General features: G+C 42.3%; 1 protein-coding gene across 1 annotated transcript in view; it reads right to left on the bottom strand.

Moving 5' to 3' along the window:
- Nucleotides 1-2,888: 2,888 nt before the first annotated feature.
- Nucleotides 2,889-17,759, bottom strand: part of LOC311126655 (dedicator of cytokinesis protein 3-like) — a gene marked incomplete at both ends in the record, with an annotated part of 31,838 nt that continues 16,967 nt past the window's right edge. The window contains 6 exons of the mRNA XM_084200647.1: nucleotides 2,889-3,530; nucleotides 6,192-6,277; nucleotides 10,054-10,173; nucleotides 16,720-16,807; nucleotides 17,231-17,352; nucleotides 17,663-17,744. Coding sequence (XP_084056773.1) covers nucleotides 2,889-3,530; nucleotides 6,192-6,277; nucleotides 10,054-10,173; nucleotides 16,720-16,807; nucleotides 17,231-17,352; nucleotides 17,663-17,744 — 1,140 coding nt within the window. The remainder of the gene's footprint in view (nucleotides 3,531-6,191; nucleotides 6,278-10,053; nucleotides 10,174-16,719; nucleotides 16,808-17,230; nucleotides 17,353-17,662; nucleotides 17,745-17,759) is intronic.

The following is a 17,759-nucleotide window of genomic DNA, read 5'->3' as shown; positions in this document are numbered from 1 at the left end:
ACATTCAATATACTTTTTTGTCAGAGTTTGGAAGAATAAGCACTGAAATGAAAAGACCAAACACCAATTTCACTCATCATCATACCACACACACACACACACACACACACACACAGGTCGGTTGTTTAGCAACAAATCCGATGCGTGCGTAACTTTGGGGCAAAACAGACAGGGTTGGCTTAGATTGTTGACAACATGTAAACTACAGTGACCTCCAGAAGTATTAGGAGAGTGACCTTTGTTGTTGATGTTTTGGCTCTGTACTCCAGCACTTTGGATTTGAAATGATACAATGACCATGAGGTTAAAGTATTTTCATCCATATCGGGTGAAACTGTTTACAAAGTACAGCACTTTTTGTACATAGACCCCCCCATTTTAGGGGACCAAAAGTATTGGGACAAATTAACTTACATGTGTATTAAAGTAGTCCAATATTTGGTCCCATATTCCTATAGGAATTAATGGTAAATAATGTATTGTGTCACTTTGGAGTCACTTTTATTGTAAATAGGAATATAATATGTTTCTATAAACTTCTACATTAATGTGGATGCTGCCATGGTTACAGATAATCCTGAAAGCATCGTGAATTATGATCAGTGAGAAAGTTACAGATGCACAGATATCATACCCCCAAGACATGCTAACCTCTCACCATTACAATAACAGGGGAGGTTAGCATTTTATATCATACCCCCAAGACATGCTAACCTCTCACCATTACAATAACAGGGGAGGTTAGCATTTTATATCATACCCCCAAGACATGCTAACCTCTCACCATTACAATAACAGGGGAGGTTAGCATTTTATATCATACCCCCAAGACATGCTAACCTCTCACCATTACAATAACAGGGGAGGTTAGCATTTTATATCATACCCCCAAGACATGCTAACCTCTCACCATTACAATAACAGGGGAGGTTAGCATTTTATATCATACCCCCAAGACATGCTAACCTCTCACCATTACAATAACAGGGGAGGGGGTAACAGACCATTTTTTTTTGGGGGGGGGGGGGTATTTGTGCATCTGTAACTTTCTCACTCATCATTATTCACGATTCATTCAGGATTATCCGTAACCATGGCAGCATCCACATTAATGTAGAAGTGTTTAGTAACATATTCTATTCTTATTTACAATAAAAGTGACTCTAAAATGACACGATACATTATTTACCATTCATTTATATTGGGCACAAAATAATCTGAAACACAACCAAAACAAACAGCAAATGCATCCAACAAGTTTTTAGAGTCACAAGCTTGGTGTAGTCATTGCGTGCTACGAATCTGGGACCAAATACTAAACTGGGGGCAAAGGGGCAAAGGGTCCTCTGTAGCTCAGCTGGTAGAGCACGGCGCTTGTAACGCCAAGGTAGTGGGTTCGATCCCCGGGACCACCCATACACAAAAATGTATGCACGCGTGACTGTAAGTCGCTTTGGATAAAAGCGTCTGCTAAATGGCATATTATTATTATATTATTATACTACTTTAATACACATTAGTGAATTTGTCCCAATACCTTTAGTCCCCTACAATGGGGGGACTATGTACAAAAAGTGTTGTAATGACAGTCTGGACTTCAACATCATCGTGCTGGAGTACAGAGCCAAAACAACCAAAAATGTGTCACTGTCCCAATACTTTTGGAGCTCACTGTATATTTCATCTCCAATGTTTATTGAAAACATAAATAAAGTTGCACAATGAGCACTTGTTGTCTTTGAAATACATTGTTATAGTTGTTGGTTAACTAGCGAGCTTTAGCCATATTAGCATAGACTGTCACATCAGTCAAAACACCTCACAACAAGAAATGGTATCAAGAGCGAGATAAAACTAACTGGAAACCAGCCACTTACGATTCCCCACATCTCAGCGTCTAGTCATTGTTTCTAGCCATCTGGCCATCCAGAATCACAACAACACACAGACTTCTGCCCCATTGAAGCGTGGGCATCGTTTTCATGACGTTGTCAGCTAACCCTTCTGTTATACACACACAGCAGCTCATACACTCATTGGGGGAACACGTTTAGATTGCATTTTAATGCATTTGTAAGCTTAGAACACTGCTAGCTAGCATTCTGCAATACCAAAGAGAGGATACTCTTTGAGATCTGGACTGGGGCTGGGGGAGATCATTTTTACCTGCCTTATTTACCATTCCCCTCTATACCCCTGGCCCCTCAGACAGACATGCCCAAAGAGATGGAAAGAGGTCTCATCTGTGTATCTGTGCCATTGTGGTGTCTGTGACAACATGGGCAGCGCCATTGAGGCTATTTTCTTCTTCTACTACCACTTCATAGACTGATCCTTCCTGATGACCCGGATGGAATCATGTGATCCTTCCTGATGACCCGGATGGAATCATGTGATCCTTCCCGATGACCCGGATGGAATCATGTGATCCTTCCTGATGACCCGGATGGAATCATGTGATCCTTCCTGATGACCCGGATGGAATCATGTGATCCTTCCTGATGACCCGGATGGAATCATGTGATCCTTCCTGATGACCCGGATGGAATCATGTGATCCTTCCTTAACCTATAGGAAGTCAAAAAGATGAAAGTCCTCATTGGCACTGCCCATGCTAAAGTAGGCTTTTGGGCACTAGAGGCTTCTATCCAACTATATGGCCCTAACCCAGAGCCTAACACTGGCCCCAGACATGCCTCGACCAAGGGCCAGTTCAGGAGGACGCAACATTACAGAACGTTCAGATAGAATATATATTTAATCTAGAACATATATGATTGTCTGTCAGAAAGAATAGGGGGAATCATGTGTGTCAACTCTATTCTATTTCTATCTGAAACGTTCAGAACGTTTCACATGACTGTCTGAATACACCCCAGGCCTCCTCTTCACTCCTCAGCGATACCGTGCTCCCACGCCACCTTGGCCTGCTCTTCCTTAGAGGTGATGAGAGGTTGAGAGATCTTGCGTGGCATGGGCCTGGGCACGAGCCCGGCAGGGATACACCCCTCCTCCTCAGGGATACACCCCTCTCTCAGGTAGGGCTTGGGGGGCAGCGCGGGCGGGGGCTGGTGGTTGTAGTGGGGAAGGTTCTGGATATTTAAGGTGTGGGCCTCTGGGAGGACAGGGGTGATAGGAACCATGATATTGGTGATGACTGGGGTGACCCCTCCAGGAGAGGAGTGGCTACGACAGGGAGGGGGCTTGGAGCCATTCAGGACCTCTGACTCAGAGACACTGTAGCGGACAGGCAGGTAGGAACCAGAGGGGGAGTCCATCCCCAGGTCCTCTCCGTCCATGGTCCAGGTAGATTGCACCATGTTGGGGGTGACGGAGACAGGGTCCAGGGCGTCTGTTGGGTGTCTGGTTGTTCCATGGGACTCGGTGGAGCATGACTGGCCCATGAAGTTGCTCTCGCTCAGGGAGGAGACGCCAGAGGAGGCGCTGCCGGAGAGGGTAGAGTTACTGCCATCCAGGCCGGACTGGGACTGGGGACTGGTGGGCGAGGCAGGTATAGGGTGCAGGGCTGACTGTCGAGGGAAACAACGGGGCAAAGGGTTATTCTTAATAAATGATTATTAGATAAATGACAGACATATTGATTTGCAATGCCCATTTGTTTGAGGCGTAAATACAAGATGAAAATGACTAAGCACAGATATAAAGCAAACACAAGCCAGCCAAACTGAAAGACCAATGTGTCAAAAACACGGTCACCCATTACAAACACAACCACACACGGAGCAACAAGTATCTCTACAGCTATTCAATATTCTACAGCCTAGTGCTCACTCACTGATACTGAAGGACTGACAGGTGACTGGAATAGAGGGGGGACCAGACCAGACAAAACTGGACCAGACCAGACAAAATTGGACCAGACCAGACCAAACAAAACTGGACCAGACCAGACAAAACTGGACCAGATCTGGGATACTATTTGAAATCAATTCAATATGCTTTATCTGTGCTTGATTATAACCAAAACGTATTTATTTGTATATATTATTATTTGTTGCACCAAAGAAAACAAGTGATAGACAACAATACAGATACAAACAAATACTAATAAAAGAAACAGTGTGCAGGTTCAAAGACCAAGGGCTGATATGAAAACCATACCACAATACAGCGGCTTGCGAAAGTATTCACCCCCCTTGGCATTTTTCCTATTTTGTTGCCTTACAACCTGGAATTAAAATATATTTTTGGGGGGGTTTGTATCATTTGATTTACACAACATGCCTACCACTTTGAATATGCAAAATATTTTTTATTGTGAAACAAACAAGAAATAAAACAAATAAACAGAAAATTTGAGCGTGCATAACTATTCACCCCCCCAAAGTCAATACTTTGTAGAGCCACCTTTTGCAGCAATTACAGCTGCAAGTATCTTGGGGTATGTCTCTATAAGCTTGGCACATCTAGCCACTGGGATTTTTGCCCATTCTTCAAGGCAAAACTGCTCCAGCTCCTTCAAGTTGGATGGGTTCCACTGGTGTACAGCAATCTTTAAGTCATACCACAGATTCTCAATTGGATTGAGGTCTGGGCTTTGACTAGGCCATTCCAAGACATTTAAATGTTTCCCCTTAAACCACTCGAGTGTTGCTTTAGCAGTATGCTTAGGGTCATTGTCCTGCTGGAAGGATTGTCCCGTCCCAGTCTCAAATCTCTGGAAGACTGAAACAGGTTTCCCTCAAGAATCTCCCTCTATTTAGCGCCATCCATCATTCCTTCAATTCTGACCAGTTTCCCAGTCCCTGCCAATGAAAAATTGCTGCCACCACCATGCTTCACTGTGGGAATGGTGTTCTCGGGGTGATGAGAGGTGTTGGGTTTGCGCCAGACATAGCGTTTTCCTTGATGGCCAAAAAGCTAGATTTTAGTCTCATCTGACCAGAGAACCTTCTTCCATATACTACCGTTCAAAAGTTTGGGGTCACTTAGCAATTTCCTTGTTTTCCATGAAAACATACATTAAATGAGTTTGAATAGGAAATGTGGTCATTGACAAGGTTAGAAATAATGATTTTTAATAGAAATAATAATTGTGTCCTTCAAACTTTGCTTTCGTCAAATAATCCTCCATTTGCAGCAATTACAGCCTTGTAAATGGCTTGATGGGCACTTCTTACGTACCATACGGTCAAGCTGCTCCCACAACAGCTCAATAGGGTTGAGATCCGTTGACTGTGCAGGCCACTCCATTATAGACAGAATACCAGCTGACTGCTTCTTCCCTAAATAGTTATTGCATAGTTTGGAGCTGTGCTTTGGGTCATTGTCCTGTTGTAGGAGGAAATTGGCTCCAATCAAGCGCCATCCACAGGGTATGGCACAGCATTGCAAAATGGAGTGATTGCCTTCCTTCAAGATCCCTTTTACCCTGTACAAATCTCCCACTCTACCACCACCAAAGCACCCCCAGACCATCACATTGCCTCCACCATGCTTGACAGATGGCATCAAGCATTCCTCCAGCATCTTTTCATTTGGTCTACGTTTCACAAATGTTCTTCTTTGTGATCCGAACACCTCAAACTTCGATTCGTCTGTCCATAACACTTTTTTCCAATCTTCCTCTGTCCAGTGTCTGTGTTCTTTTGCCCATCTTAATCTTTTATTTTTATTGGCCAGTCTGAGACATGGCTTTTTCTTTGCAACTCTGCCTAGAAGGTCAGCATCCCGGAGTCGCCTCTTCACTGTTGACGTTGAGGCTGGTGTTTTGCGGGTACTATTTAATGAAGCTGCCAGTTGAGGACCTGTGAGGTGTCTGTTTCTCAAACTAGACACTCTAATGTAATTGTCCTCTTGCTCAGTTGTGCACCGGGGCCTCCCACTCCTCTTTCTATTCTGGTTAGAGCCAGTTTGCGCTGTTCTGAAACAAGTATTTTTTTTCATTTAACTTCACCAATTTGGACTATTTTGTGTATGTCCATTACATTAAATCCAAATAAAAATCAATTTAAATTACAGGTTGTAATGCAACAAAACAGGAAAAACGTCAAGGGGGATGAATACTTTTGCAAGTACATAAATAAGAGACCAAAAATGCAAACATCTGCAATCTCAAACTTCAGTCAGGCTAAAGCAAATCCTCAAAGTATTTGAAAGATTTCATATAGTACTTGAACCCAGGTCTGAACAGGTCAGGACGGTAGGCTACTCTAGGCCAGGGAGGGTACCTTTCGTAAAGAGGAGCGCGCAGGGAGAGCTGGAGGGAGGTCGCTGATCTGGTGGTGGAAAGCATCAAAGTGCATGGAGAAGTGTCCTACAGAGGGAGACACAGTAGGACAGAACAACGGATTGGTTGGTTGGAAATATACAGAACTAAACCAGAGAGAGAGAGAAAGGGGTGGTGTAGAGACATAGAGAGAAAGAGAGAAAGAATGAGAGAGAGAGAGAAAAAGAGAAAGAAAGAAAGTGAGAAGGGGTGGAGTAGAGAAAGAAAGAAAGATCTGGAGAAGGATAAACAGGCCTCTGCACTAGGCTACAGAACAGTCCACTTGAGAGGGTCAGGTAGGCTCAGGGTTGGTGGGTTGATGGAGGGGAGAGGATCAGGTAGGATCAGGGTTGGTGGGTAGATGGAGGGGAGAGGATCAGGTAGGATCAGGGTTGGTGGGTTGATGGAGGGGAGAGGATCAGGTAGGCTCAGGGTTGGTGGGTTGATGGAGGGGAGAGGATCAGGTAGGATCAGGGTTGGTGGGTAGATGGAGAGGATCAGGTAGGATCAGGGTTGGTGGGTTGATGGAGGGGAGAGGATCAGGTAGGATCAGGGTTGGTGGGTTGATGGAGGGGAGAGGATCAGGTAGGATCAGGGTTGGTGGGTTGATGGAGGGGAGAGGATCAGGTAGGATCAGGGTTGGTGGGTTGATGGAGGGGAGAGGATCAGGTAGGATCAGGGTTGGTGGGTTGATGGAGGGGAGAGGATCAGGTAGGATCGGGGTTGGTGGGTAGATGGAGGGGAGAGGATCAGGTAGGATCAGGGTTGGTGGGTAGTTGGAGGGGAGAGGATCAGGTAGGATCAGGGTTGTGGTGGAGGAGGGTAAACACCTTTTTATTTTGTGCATAGCGTTAAAATAGACTAATTATGCTAAATTAGCGTTGTTGTCTAATTTACTTGCCGCTCATAAGGATAGGATGAAACAGGACTGGTTCTCTCTAACAGACATACATCCCTGGATAGGATGAAACAGGACTGGTTCTCTCTAACAGACATACATCCCTGGATAGGATGAAACAGGACTGGTTCTCTATAACAGAGACATACATCCCTGGATAGGATGAAACAGGACTGGTTCTCTCTAACAGACATACATCCCTGGATAGGATGAAACTGGACTGGTTCTCTATAACAGAGACATACATCCCTGGATAGGATGAAACAGGACTGGTTCTCTCTAACAGACATACATCCCTGGATAGGATGAAACAGGACTGGTTCTCTCTAACAGACATACATCCCTGGATAGGATGAAACAGGACTGGTTCTCTCTAACAGACATACATCCCTGGATAGGATGAAACAGGACTGGTTCTCTATAACAGATACATACATCCCTGGATAGGATGAAACAGGACTGGTTCTCTCTAACAGACATACATCCCTGGATAGGATGAAACAGGACTGGTTCTCTCTAACAGACATACATCCCTGGATAGGATGAAACAGGACTGGTTCTCTCTAACAGACATACATCCCTGGATAGGATGAAACAGGACTGGTTCTCTCTAACAGACATACATGGACAAAGAAGAGCTACACTGAGATCAACGGTGGAAAGAGGTAAAGTTGAATAATTCCTTAAAGATCTATTGGAATCAGATGTTCCCATAAAACTCCAATAAAATGCCACCAAACTGCACCATCAACTCCAACCAGGGTTGGGGTCAATTCCATTTAAATTCCATTCAATTCAGGAAGTACAAAGACATTCCAGTTGCAGTGGAATTGAAACAATATGCACCTGTGAGTGCTGATCACAAAGGCCATGTCATGGTTTACAACAGATTACTATGGTTACCATCACATCACATACACACACACACACACACACACACACATACAGTACATGACCACTTACACACAAACCAATATCAGTAACAATGGGAATACACTACATGACCAAAAGTATGTGGACACCTGCTCGTCAAACATCTCATTCCAAAACCATGGGCATTAATATGGAGTTTTTTTCCCCCCTGTGCTGCTATAACAGCCTCCACTCTTCTGGGAATGCGTTCCACTAGATGTTGGAACATGTGCTGCGGGGACTTGCTTCCATTCAGCCACAAGAGCATTAGTGAGGTCAAGTTCTTCCACACCGATCTTGACAAACCATTTCTGTACGGACCTCGCTTTGTGCACGGGGGCATTGTCATGCCTGGTTGTAGAGGATGCCTGGTTGTTCTTTAAAAGTAATTTCCTCTCAATCTTAAATAAACATGCCCCATTCAAAAAATACAGAACTAAGAACAGATATAGCCCCTGGTTCTCCTCAGACTTGACTGCCCTTGACCAGCACAAAAACATCCTGTGGCGTACTGCATTAGCATCAAATAGCCCCCGCGATATGCAACTTTTCAGGGAAGTTAGGAACCAATATATGTCATGCTAAAACAAGAAAGGGCCTTCCCCAAACTATAGCCACAAAGTTGGAACCACAGAATCGTCTAGAATGTCATTGTATGCTGTAGCGTTAAGATTTCCCTTCAATAGAACTAAGGGGCCTAGCCCGAACCATAAAAAACTGCCCCAGACCATTATTCCTCTTCCACCAAACTTTACAGTTGGCACTATGCACTGGGGCAGGTAGCGTTCTCCTTGCATCCGCCAAACCCAGATTCATCCGTCGGCTTGCCAGATGGTGAAGCGTGATTCTTCACTCCAGAGAACGTGTTTCCACTGCTCCAGAGTCCAATGGCGGCGAGCTTTACACCACTCCAGCCGACGCTTTACACCACTCCAGCCGACGCTTTACACCACTCCAGCCGACGCTTCACACCACTCCAGCCGACGCTTTACACCACTCCAGCCGACGCTTTACACCACTCCAGCCGACGCTTTACACCACTCCAGCCGACGCTTTACACCACTCCAGCCGACGCTTTACACCACTCCAGCCGACGCTTTACACCACTCCAGCCGACGCTTTACACCACTCCAGCCGACGCTTTACACCACTCCAGCCGACGCTTTACACCACTCCAGCCGACGCTTTACACCACTCCAGCCGACGCTTCACACCACTCCAGCCGACGCTTCACATTGCGCATCTGTGCAGCTGCTTGGCCATGGAAACCCATTTCACGACGCTCCCGACGAAACAGTTCTTGTGCTGACGTTGCTTCAAGAGGCAGTTTGGAACTCGGTAGTGAGTGTTGCAACCGAGGACAGATGATTTTTACGCGCTACGCGCTTCAGCACTCGGTGGTCCCGTTCTGTGAGCTTGTGCGGCCTACCACTTCGCGGCTGATGTTGCCCCTAGACGTTTCCACTTCACAATACCAACACATACAGTTGACCAGGGCAGCTCTAGCAGGGCAGAAATTTGACTTGTTGGAAAGGTGGCATCCTATGACGGTGCCACGTTGAAAGTCACAGAGCTCTTCAGTAAGGCCATTCTACTGCCAATGTTTGTCTATGGAGATTGCATGGCTGTGTGCTCGTTTTTATACACCTGTCAGCAACGGGTGTGGCTGAAAAAGCCAAATACACTAATTTGACGGGGTGTCCACATACTTCTGTATATATGGTGATGGAAAAATATCTCAACAACCCTTACATTACTGTTCTGCCTCAGTGTAGCTGAACTATATAGGGGGTGTTGGATAAAGACATGCCGTGTGGTGTTTGCCATTTCCTTCTTTATTCATCGTGTTTGTTGTTCTCTATAGGGGTCTTGCATGCCAATGTAAGGCACAACACAATGCAAAAAAACGCTTGACCGTATTCTGTTAGAGATCAGGTTTCGGTGAACCGTCTGCCACCTTACCATGGGATGTGGTTCACTAAAACCGCCTCTGTTACTCATGTAAAGTACTCACCGTGGGGCAGGCTGCGGGGAGGGACAGGGGGGGGCATCACACTCCCAACGTGGCTGGACAGGAACGGCAACACCTCCCTTGTACCACTGTCCAGACTCCAGCTGCTGGGGGTGGTCAGGACTGGAGGGGAGCCAGGTAATGTTAATACTCCACTCTACTGTTCACACTAACAGTAAGCTGCTGGGGGTGGTCAGGACTGGAGGGGAGCCAGGTAATGTTAATACTCCACTCTACTGTTCACACTAACAGTAAGCTGCTGGGGGTGGTCAGGACTGGAGGGGAGCCAGGTAATGTTAATACTCCACTCTACTGTTCACACTAACAGTAAGCTGCTGGGGGTGGTCAGGACTGGAGGGGAGCCAGGTAATGTTAATACTCCACTCTACTGTTCACACTAACAGTAAGCTGCTGGGGGTGGTCAGGACTGGAGGGGAGCCAGGTAATGTTAATACTCCACTCTACTGTTCACACTAACAGTAAGCTGCTGGGGGTGGTCAGGACTGGAGGGGAGCGAGGTAATGTTAATACTCCACTCTACTGTTCACACTAACAGTAAGCTGCTGGGGGTGGTCAAGACTGGAGGGGAGCGAGGTAATGTTAATACTCCACTCTACTGTTCACACTAACAGTAAGCTGCTGGGGGTGGTCAGGACTGGAGGGGAGCCAGGTAATGTTAATACTCCACTCTACTGTTCACACTAACAGTAAGCTGCTGGGGGTGGTCAGGACTGGAGGGGAGCGAGGTAATGTTAATACTCCACTCTACTGTTCACACTAACAGTAAGCTGCTGGGGGTGGTCAGGACTGGAGGGGAGCCAGGTAATGTTAATACTCCACTCTACTGTTCACACTAACAGTAAGCTGCTGGGGGTGGTCAGGACTGGAGGGGAGCGAGGTAATGTTAATACTCCACTCTACTGTTCACACTAACAGTAAGCTGCTGGGGGGTGGTCAAGACTGGAGAGTTACACACCAGATATTAACACAACCACTCCACTCCATTCTACACTCAGCCAGCAACAGTTCATTTGGCTTTCTGATTCATAGGGTGTTTTATGTTTAATTAAAGTAATAGTACATTTATTATTGGCAGATTCATCATCATCGACATCATCAGCATCATAATCATCGTCATTGTAGTCGTCGTCATCATCATTATAATCAACTTAATCATCATTACTGTTTTGATTTTTGCACGATTTAAGACAGCAATGTTAGTTATATTAGTGCGGTCAACGTACTGTATTTGGGGGGCTTAATATGTATCGTTCAAATGGTTTATGCTGACTTACAGGAACGACCAATTACACATCAGTGTACCACAAAGTAAAGGAGAAATGCACAAGAGATGGTTACTACGTTCTATAAACTCCGAGGCTTTATACCAAAGGGCTGTAGTCATAGCAACAGGCTGGTGTTGATAGATGGAGCAGCTCTCTACCAATGATCCACAGTGGGACATCTACAGACAGTGGACTAAACTAGCTAAAGTATTAGGAGGGTCTGTGGACTGACCGCTGACTGACTCAACAGATAAAACAGAGTACTTATGTTCTCAACGGGATTGAAAAATAACAAAGACATTGGGGAAAATTAGGACAGACTTCCACCCTTTTAACATACTGAGTCCAGCCAAACCAAGCTGGACTGAGCTGGTCTGGTTACCTATCCATTAATGAGTCCAGCCAAACCAAGCTGGACTGAGCTGGTCTGGTTACCTATCCACCAGTTGCTGGAAAGGACAATGTGAAAAGAAAATATTTGAGCCAGTCCAGTATAGTTTGGTTCTGCAGTCCAGTATAGTTTGGTTCTACAGAACAGCATAGTTTGGTTCTACAGAACAGTATAGTTTGGGTCTACAGAACAGTACAGTTTGGGTCTACAGAACAGTATAGTTTGAGACTATAGGAGACTATAACATGTAAGTCGCTCTGGATAAGAGCGTCTGCTAAATGACGTAAATGTAAATGTAAAATAACAGACTATAACAGACTATAACAGACTATAACAGACTATAACAGACTATAGGAGACTATAACAGACTATAGGAGACTATAACAGACTATTACAGACTATAGGAGACTATAACAGACTATAACAGACTATAAAAGACTATAGGAGACAATAACAGACAATATGAGACTATATGAGACAATAACAGACTATAGGAGACTATAACAGACTATAGGAGACTATAACAGACTATTACAGACTATAGGAGACTATAACAGACTATAACAGACTATAGGAGACTATAACAGACTATAGGAGACTATAACAGACTATAGGAGACTATAACAGACTATAAGAGACTATAACAGACTATAGGAGACTATAACAGACTATAACAGACTATAACAGACTATAGGAGACTATTACAGACTATAACAGACTATAACAGACTATAACAGACTATAGGAGACTATAACAGACTATAGGAGACTATAACAGACTATAGGAGACTATAACAGACTATAACAGACTATAGGAGACTATAACAGACTATAGGAGACTATAACAGACTATAACAGACTATAACAGACTATAACAGACTATAGGAGACTATAACAGACTATAACAGACTATAGGAGACTATAACAGACTATAACAGACTATAACAGACTATAACAGACTATAACAGACTATAGGAGACTATAGGAGACTATAACAGAATATAGGAGACTATAACAGACTATTACAGACTATAACATACTATAGGAGACTATAACAGACTATAGGAGACTATAGGAGACTATAACAGACTATAACAGACTATAGGAGACTATATGAGACTATAACAGACTATAGGAGACTATAACAGACTATAGGAGACTATAACAGACTATTACAGACTATAACAGACTATAACAGACTATAGGAGACTATAGGAGACTACAGGAGACTACAGGAGACTATAACATACTATAGGAGACTATAACAGACTATAACAGACTATAACAGACTATAACAGACTATAGGAGACTATAAAAGACTATAACAGACTATAGGAGACTATAACAGACTATAATAGACTATAGGAGACTATTACAGACTATAACAGACTATAACAGACTATAACAGACTATAGGAGACTATAACATACTATAACAGACTATAACAGACTATAACAGACTATAACAGACTATAACAGGCTATAACAGACTATAACAGACTATAGGAGACTATAACAGACTATAACAGACTATAGGAGACTACAACAGACTATAACAGACTATAGGAGACTATAGGAGACTATAACAGACTATAGGAGACTATAACAGACTATAACAGACTATAACAGACTATAGGAGACTATAACAGACTATAACGGGCTATAGGAGACTATAAAATACTATAACAGACTATAACAGACTATAACAGACTCTAACAGACTCTAGGAGACTATAACAGACTATAACAGACTATAACAGACTATAACAGACTATAACAGACTATAAAAATAAAATAAATAAAAAATAGGAGACTATAACAGACTATAACAGACTATAGGAGACTATAACAGACTATAAAAGACTATAGGAGACTATAGGAGACTATAACAGACTATAGGATACTATAACAGACTATAGGAGACTATAACAGACTATAACAGACTATAGGAGACTATATGAGACTATAACAGACTATAGGATACTATAACAGACTATAGGAGACTATAACAGACTATTACAGACTATTACAGACTATAACAGACTATAACAGACTATAACAGAATATAGGAGACTATAGGAGACTACAGGAGACTATAACAGACTATAGGAGACTATAACAGACTATAACAGACTATAACAGACTATAACAGACTATAGGAGACTATAACAGACTATAACAGACTATAGGAGACTATAACAGACTATAACAGACTATAGGAGACTATTACAGACTATAACAGACTATAACAGACTATAACAGACTATAGGAGACTATAACATACTATAACAGACTATAACAGACTATAACAGACTATAACAGACTATAACAGACTATAGGAGACTATAGCAGACTATAACAGACTATAGGAGACTACAACAGACTATAACAGACTATAGGAGACTATAGGAGACTATAACAGACTATAGGAGACTATAACAGACTATAACAGACTATAGGAGACTATAACAGACTATAACGGGCTATAGGAGACTATAACATACTATAACAGACTATAACAGACTATAACAGACTATAACAGACTCTAGGAGACTATAACAGACTATAACAGACTATAACAGACTATAACAGACTATAGGAGACTATAACAGACTATAACAGACTATAGGAGACTATAACAGACTATAGGAGACTATAGGAGAATATAACAGACTATAACAGACTATAACAGACTATAACAGATAATAGGAGACTATAACAGACTATAACAGACTATAACAGACTATAACAGACTATAACAGACTATAACAGACTATAACAGACTATAACAGATAATAGGAGACTATAACAGATAATAGGAGACTATAACAGACTATAACAGACTATAGGAGACTATAACAGACCATAACAGACCATAACAGACTATAACATACTATATGAGACTATAACAGACTATAACAGACTATAGGAGACTATAGGAGACTATAACAGACTATAACAGACTATAGGAGACTATAACAGACTATAACAGACCATAACAGACTATAGCAGACTATAACAGACTATAGGAGACTATAACAGACTATAGGAGACTATAGGAGAATATAACAGACTATAACAGACTATAACAGACTATAACAGACTATAACAGACTATAGGAGACTATAGGAGACTATAACAGACTATAACGGGCTATAACGGACTATAACAGACTGAAACAGACTATAACAGACTATAACAGACTATAACAGACTATAACAGACTATAACAGACTATAACAGACTATAACAGACTATAACAGATAATAGGAGACTATAACAGATAATAGGAGACTATAACAGACTATAACAGACTATAACAGACTATAACAGACTATAGGAGACTATAACAGACCATAACAGACCATAACAGACTATAACATACTATATGAGACTATAACAGACTATAACAGACTATAGGAGACTATAGGAGACTATAACAGACTATAACAGACTATAGGAGACTATAACAGACTATAACAGACCATAACAGACTATAACAGACTATAACAGACTATAGGAGACTATAACAGACTATAGGAGACTATAGCAGACTATAACAGACTATAGGAGACTATAACAGACTATAACAGACTATAGGAGACTATAACAGACTATAGGAGACTATAGGAGAATATAACAGACTATAACAGACTATAACAGACTATAACAGACTATAACAGACTATAGGAGACTATAGGAGACTATAACAGACTATAACGGGCTATAACGGACTATAACAGACTGAAACAGACTATAACAGACTATAACAGACTATAACAGACTATAACAGACTGAAACAAACTATAACAGACTATAACAGACTATAGGAGACTATAACAGACTATAACAGACCATAACAGACTATAACAGACTATAACAGACTATAGGAGACTATAACAGACTATAGGAGACTATAACAGACTATAACAGACTATAGGAGACTATAACAGACTATAACAGACTATAGGAGACTATAACAGACTATAGGAGACTATAGGAGAATATAACAGACTATAACAGACTATAACAGACTATAACAGACTATAACAGACTATAGGAGACTATAGGAGACTATAACAGACTATAACGGGCTATAACGGACTATAACAGACTGAAACAGACTATAACAGACTATAACAGACTATAACAGACTATAACAGACTGAAACAAACTATAATAGACTAGAACATACTTTAGGAGACTTTAGGAGACTATAACAGACTACAGGAGACTATAACAGACTATAACAGACTATAGGAGACTATAACAGACTATAACAGACTATAGGAGACTATAACAGACTATAGGAGACTATAACAGACTATATGAGTCTATAACAGACTATAGGAGACTATAACAGACTATACAAGTATATAACAGACTATAGGAGTCTATAACAGACTATAGGAGACTATAACAGACTATAGGAGACTATAACAGACTATAGGAGACTATAACAGACTGAAACAGACTATAAAAGACAATAGGAGACTATAGGAGACTATTAGAGACTATAACAGACTATAACATACTATAGGAGACTATTATAGACTATTATAGAATATAACAGACTATAGGAGACTTTTAGAGACTATTACAGACTATAACAGACTATAGGATACTTTAGGAGACTATAACAGACTATAGGAGACTTTAGGAGACTATAACAGACTATAACAGACAATAACAGACTATAACAGACTATAACAGACTATAGGAGACTATAACAGACTATAACAGACTATAACAGACTATAACAGACTATAGGAGACTATAACAGACTGTAGGAGACTATAACAGACTATAACAAACTATAACAGACTATAGGAGACTATAACAGTCTATAACAGACTATAGGATACTTTAGGAGACTATAACAGACTGTAGGAGACTATAACAGACTATAACAAACTATAGGAGACTATAACAGACTATAACAGACTTAAACAGACTGATAGGCATCATACTGAGATAATAGACACGTCTACAGTACCTTTCTCTGCCACAGACAGGTTGGGGTCGCTGCAGGGCTTGCATGGACCAATCACCTGGTGGAACAACGCTCGCTGGAAGTTTGTTGGCTGGAGAAACAGAAAAGACATATCAGTCAACCAATAAATCTATCAACACATGTATTTATAAAGACTTTTTACATCAGCAGTCACAAAGTGCTTGTACAGTAACCTGGCCTAAAGCAAAAGGCAAAGAGGCCAGGTAATTCTACCTAGAAGGAAGAAACCTAGAGAGGAACCAGGCTCAGAGGGGAGGCCCTTCCTCCTCCGGCTGCACCGGGCAGTACATCATAACATTACACTAAAAGGATCAGGGTCCATATCCACAAAGTATCTCAAAGGGTGCTGATCTAGGATCAGGTCCCTCTGTCCACTGGATCTTATTCATTATGATCTTTAAAAGGTCAAAGTTATCCTAGATCAGCACTCCTATAATGAGACGAGATTGTGATAGAAGAAGAAGAGAGGAAATGGTTGGTTGGTCTACGGTACCTGTGCCTGTCCGTTCTCAGTGATGTTGGGGTACATGGCGGAGCTGGGTCTCTCACGGTGAGGAGGCAGCAGCATCAACATCTCACGGTTGTGCCGGTATTTGTCCGGCAGCGACGGGGAGCCTACCGCAGGGGGGAGGGGACACACAGGAGAACAGAGCATCAAGACTAGACATGAACACTAACAGAGACAGGAACGTCTCAGTTTCGATGCTCATTGCTAGGGCCCAGAGTTTTTCTTCATTTGCTCATGGCCAGGTCAAACCCAAGGGCTGAGTGAAAGTGCTAGTGGGTTTAGAGAGCAACTCCTAAGTGGATTCAGTGATAAACATTGTGTCATCGTCATCCAAAGGGCCAGAAATCTTTCCCTGACCAGCAGAAAAACTAGTCAATGAACTATTTACTAGGCTAGCCTCCACTGTGTATAACCTACCTCTGATGCTGTTGGGGGTGGAGTTCATCATCTGGGAGGGGGCTGAGTGGGTGGAGCTCAGGCTGGAGGATGAAGGACTTGGCTGAGTGAATAAAGA

This window comes from Coregonus lavaretus (genome assembly GCF_964263955.1).
Source record: "Coregonus lavaretus genome assembly, contig: HAP1_SCAFFOLD_1945, whole genome shotgun sequence".
Classification (NCBI taxonomy): Eukaryota; Metazoa; Chordata; class Actinopteri; order Salmoniformes; family Salmonidae; genus Coregonus; species Coregonus lavaretus.
This window is presented reverse-complemented; position numbering and strand designations above follow the sequence as displayed.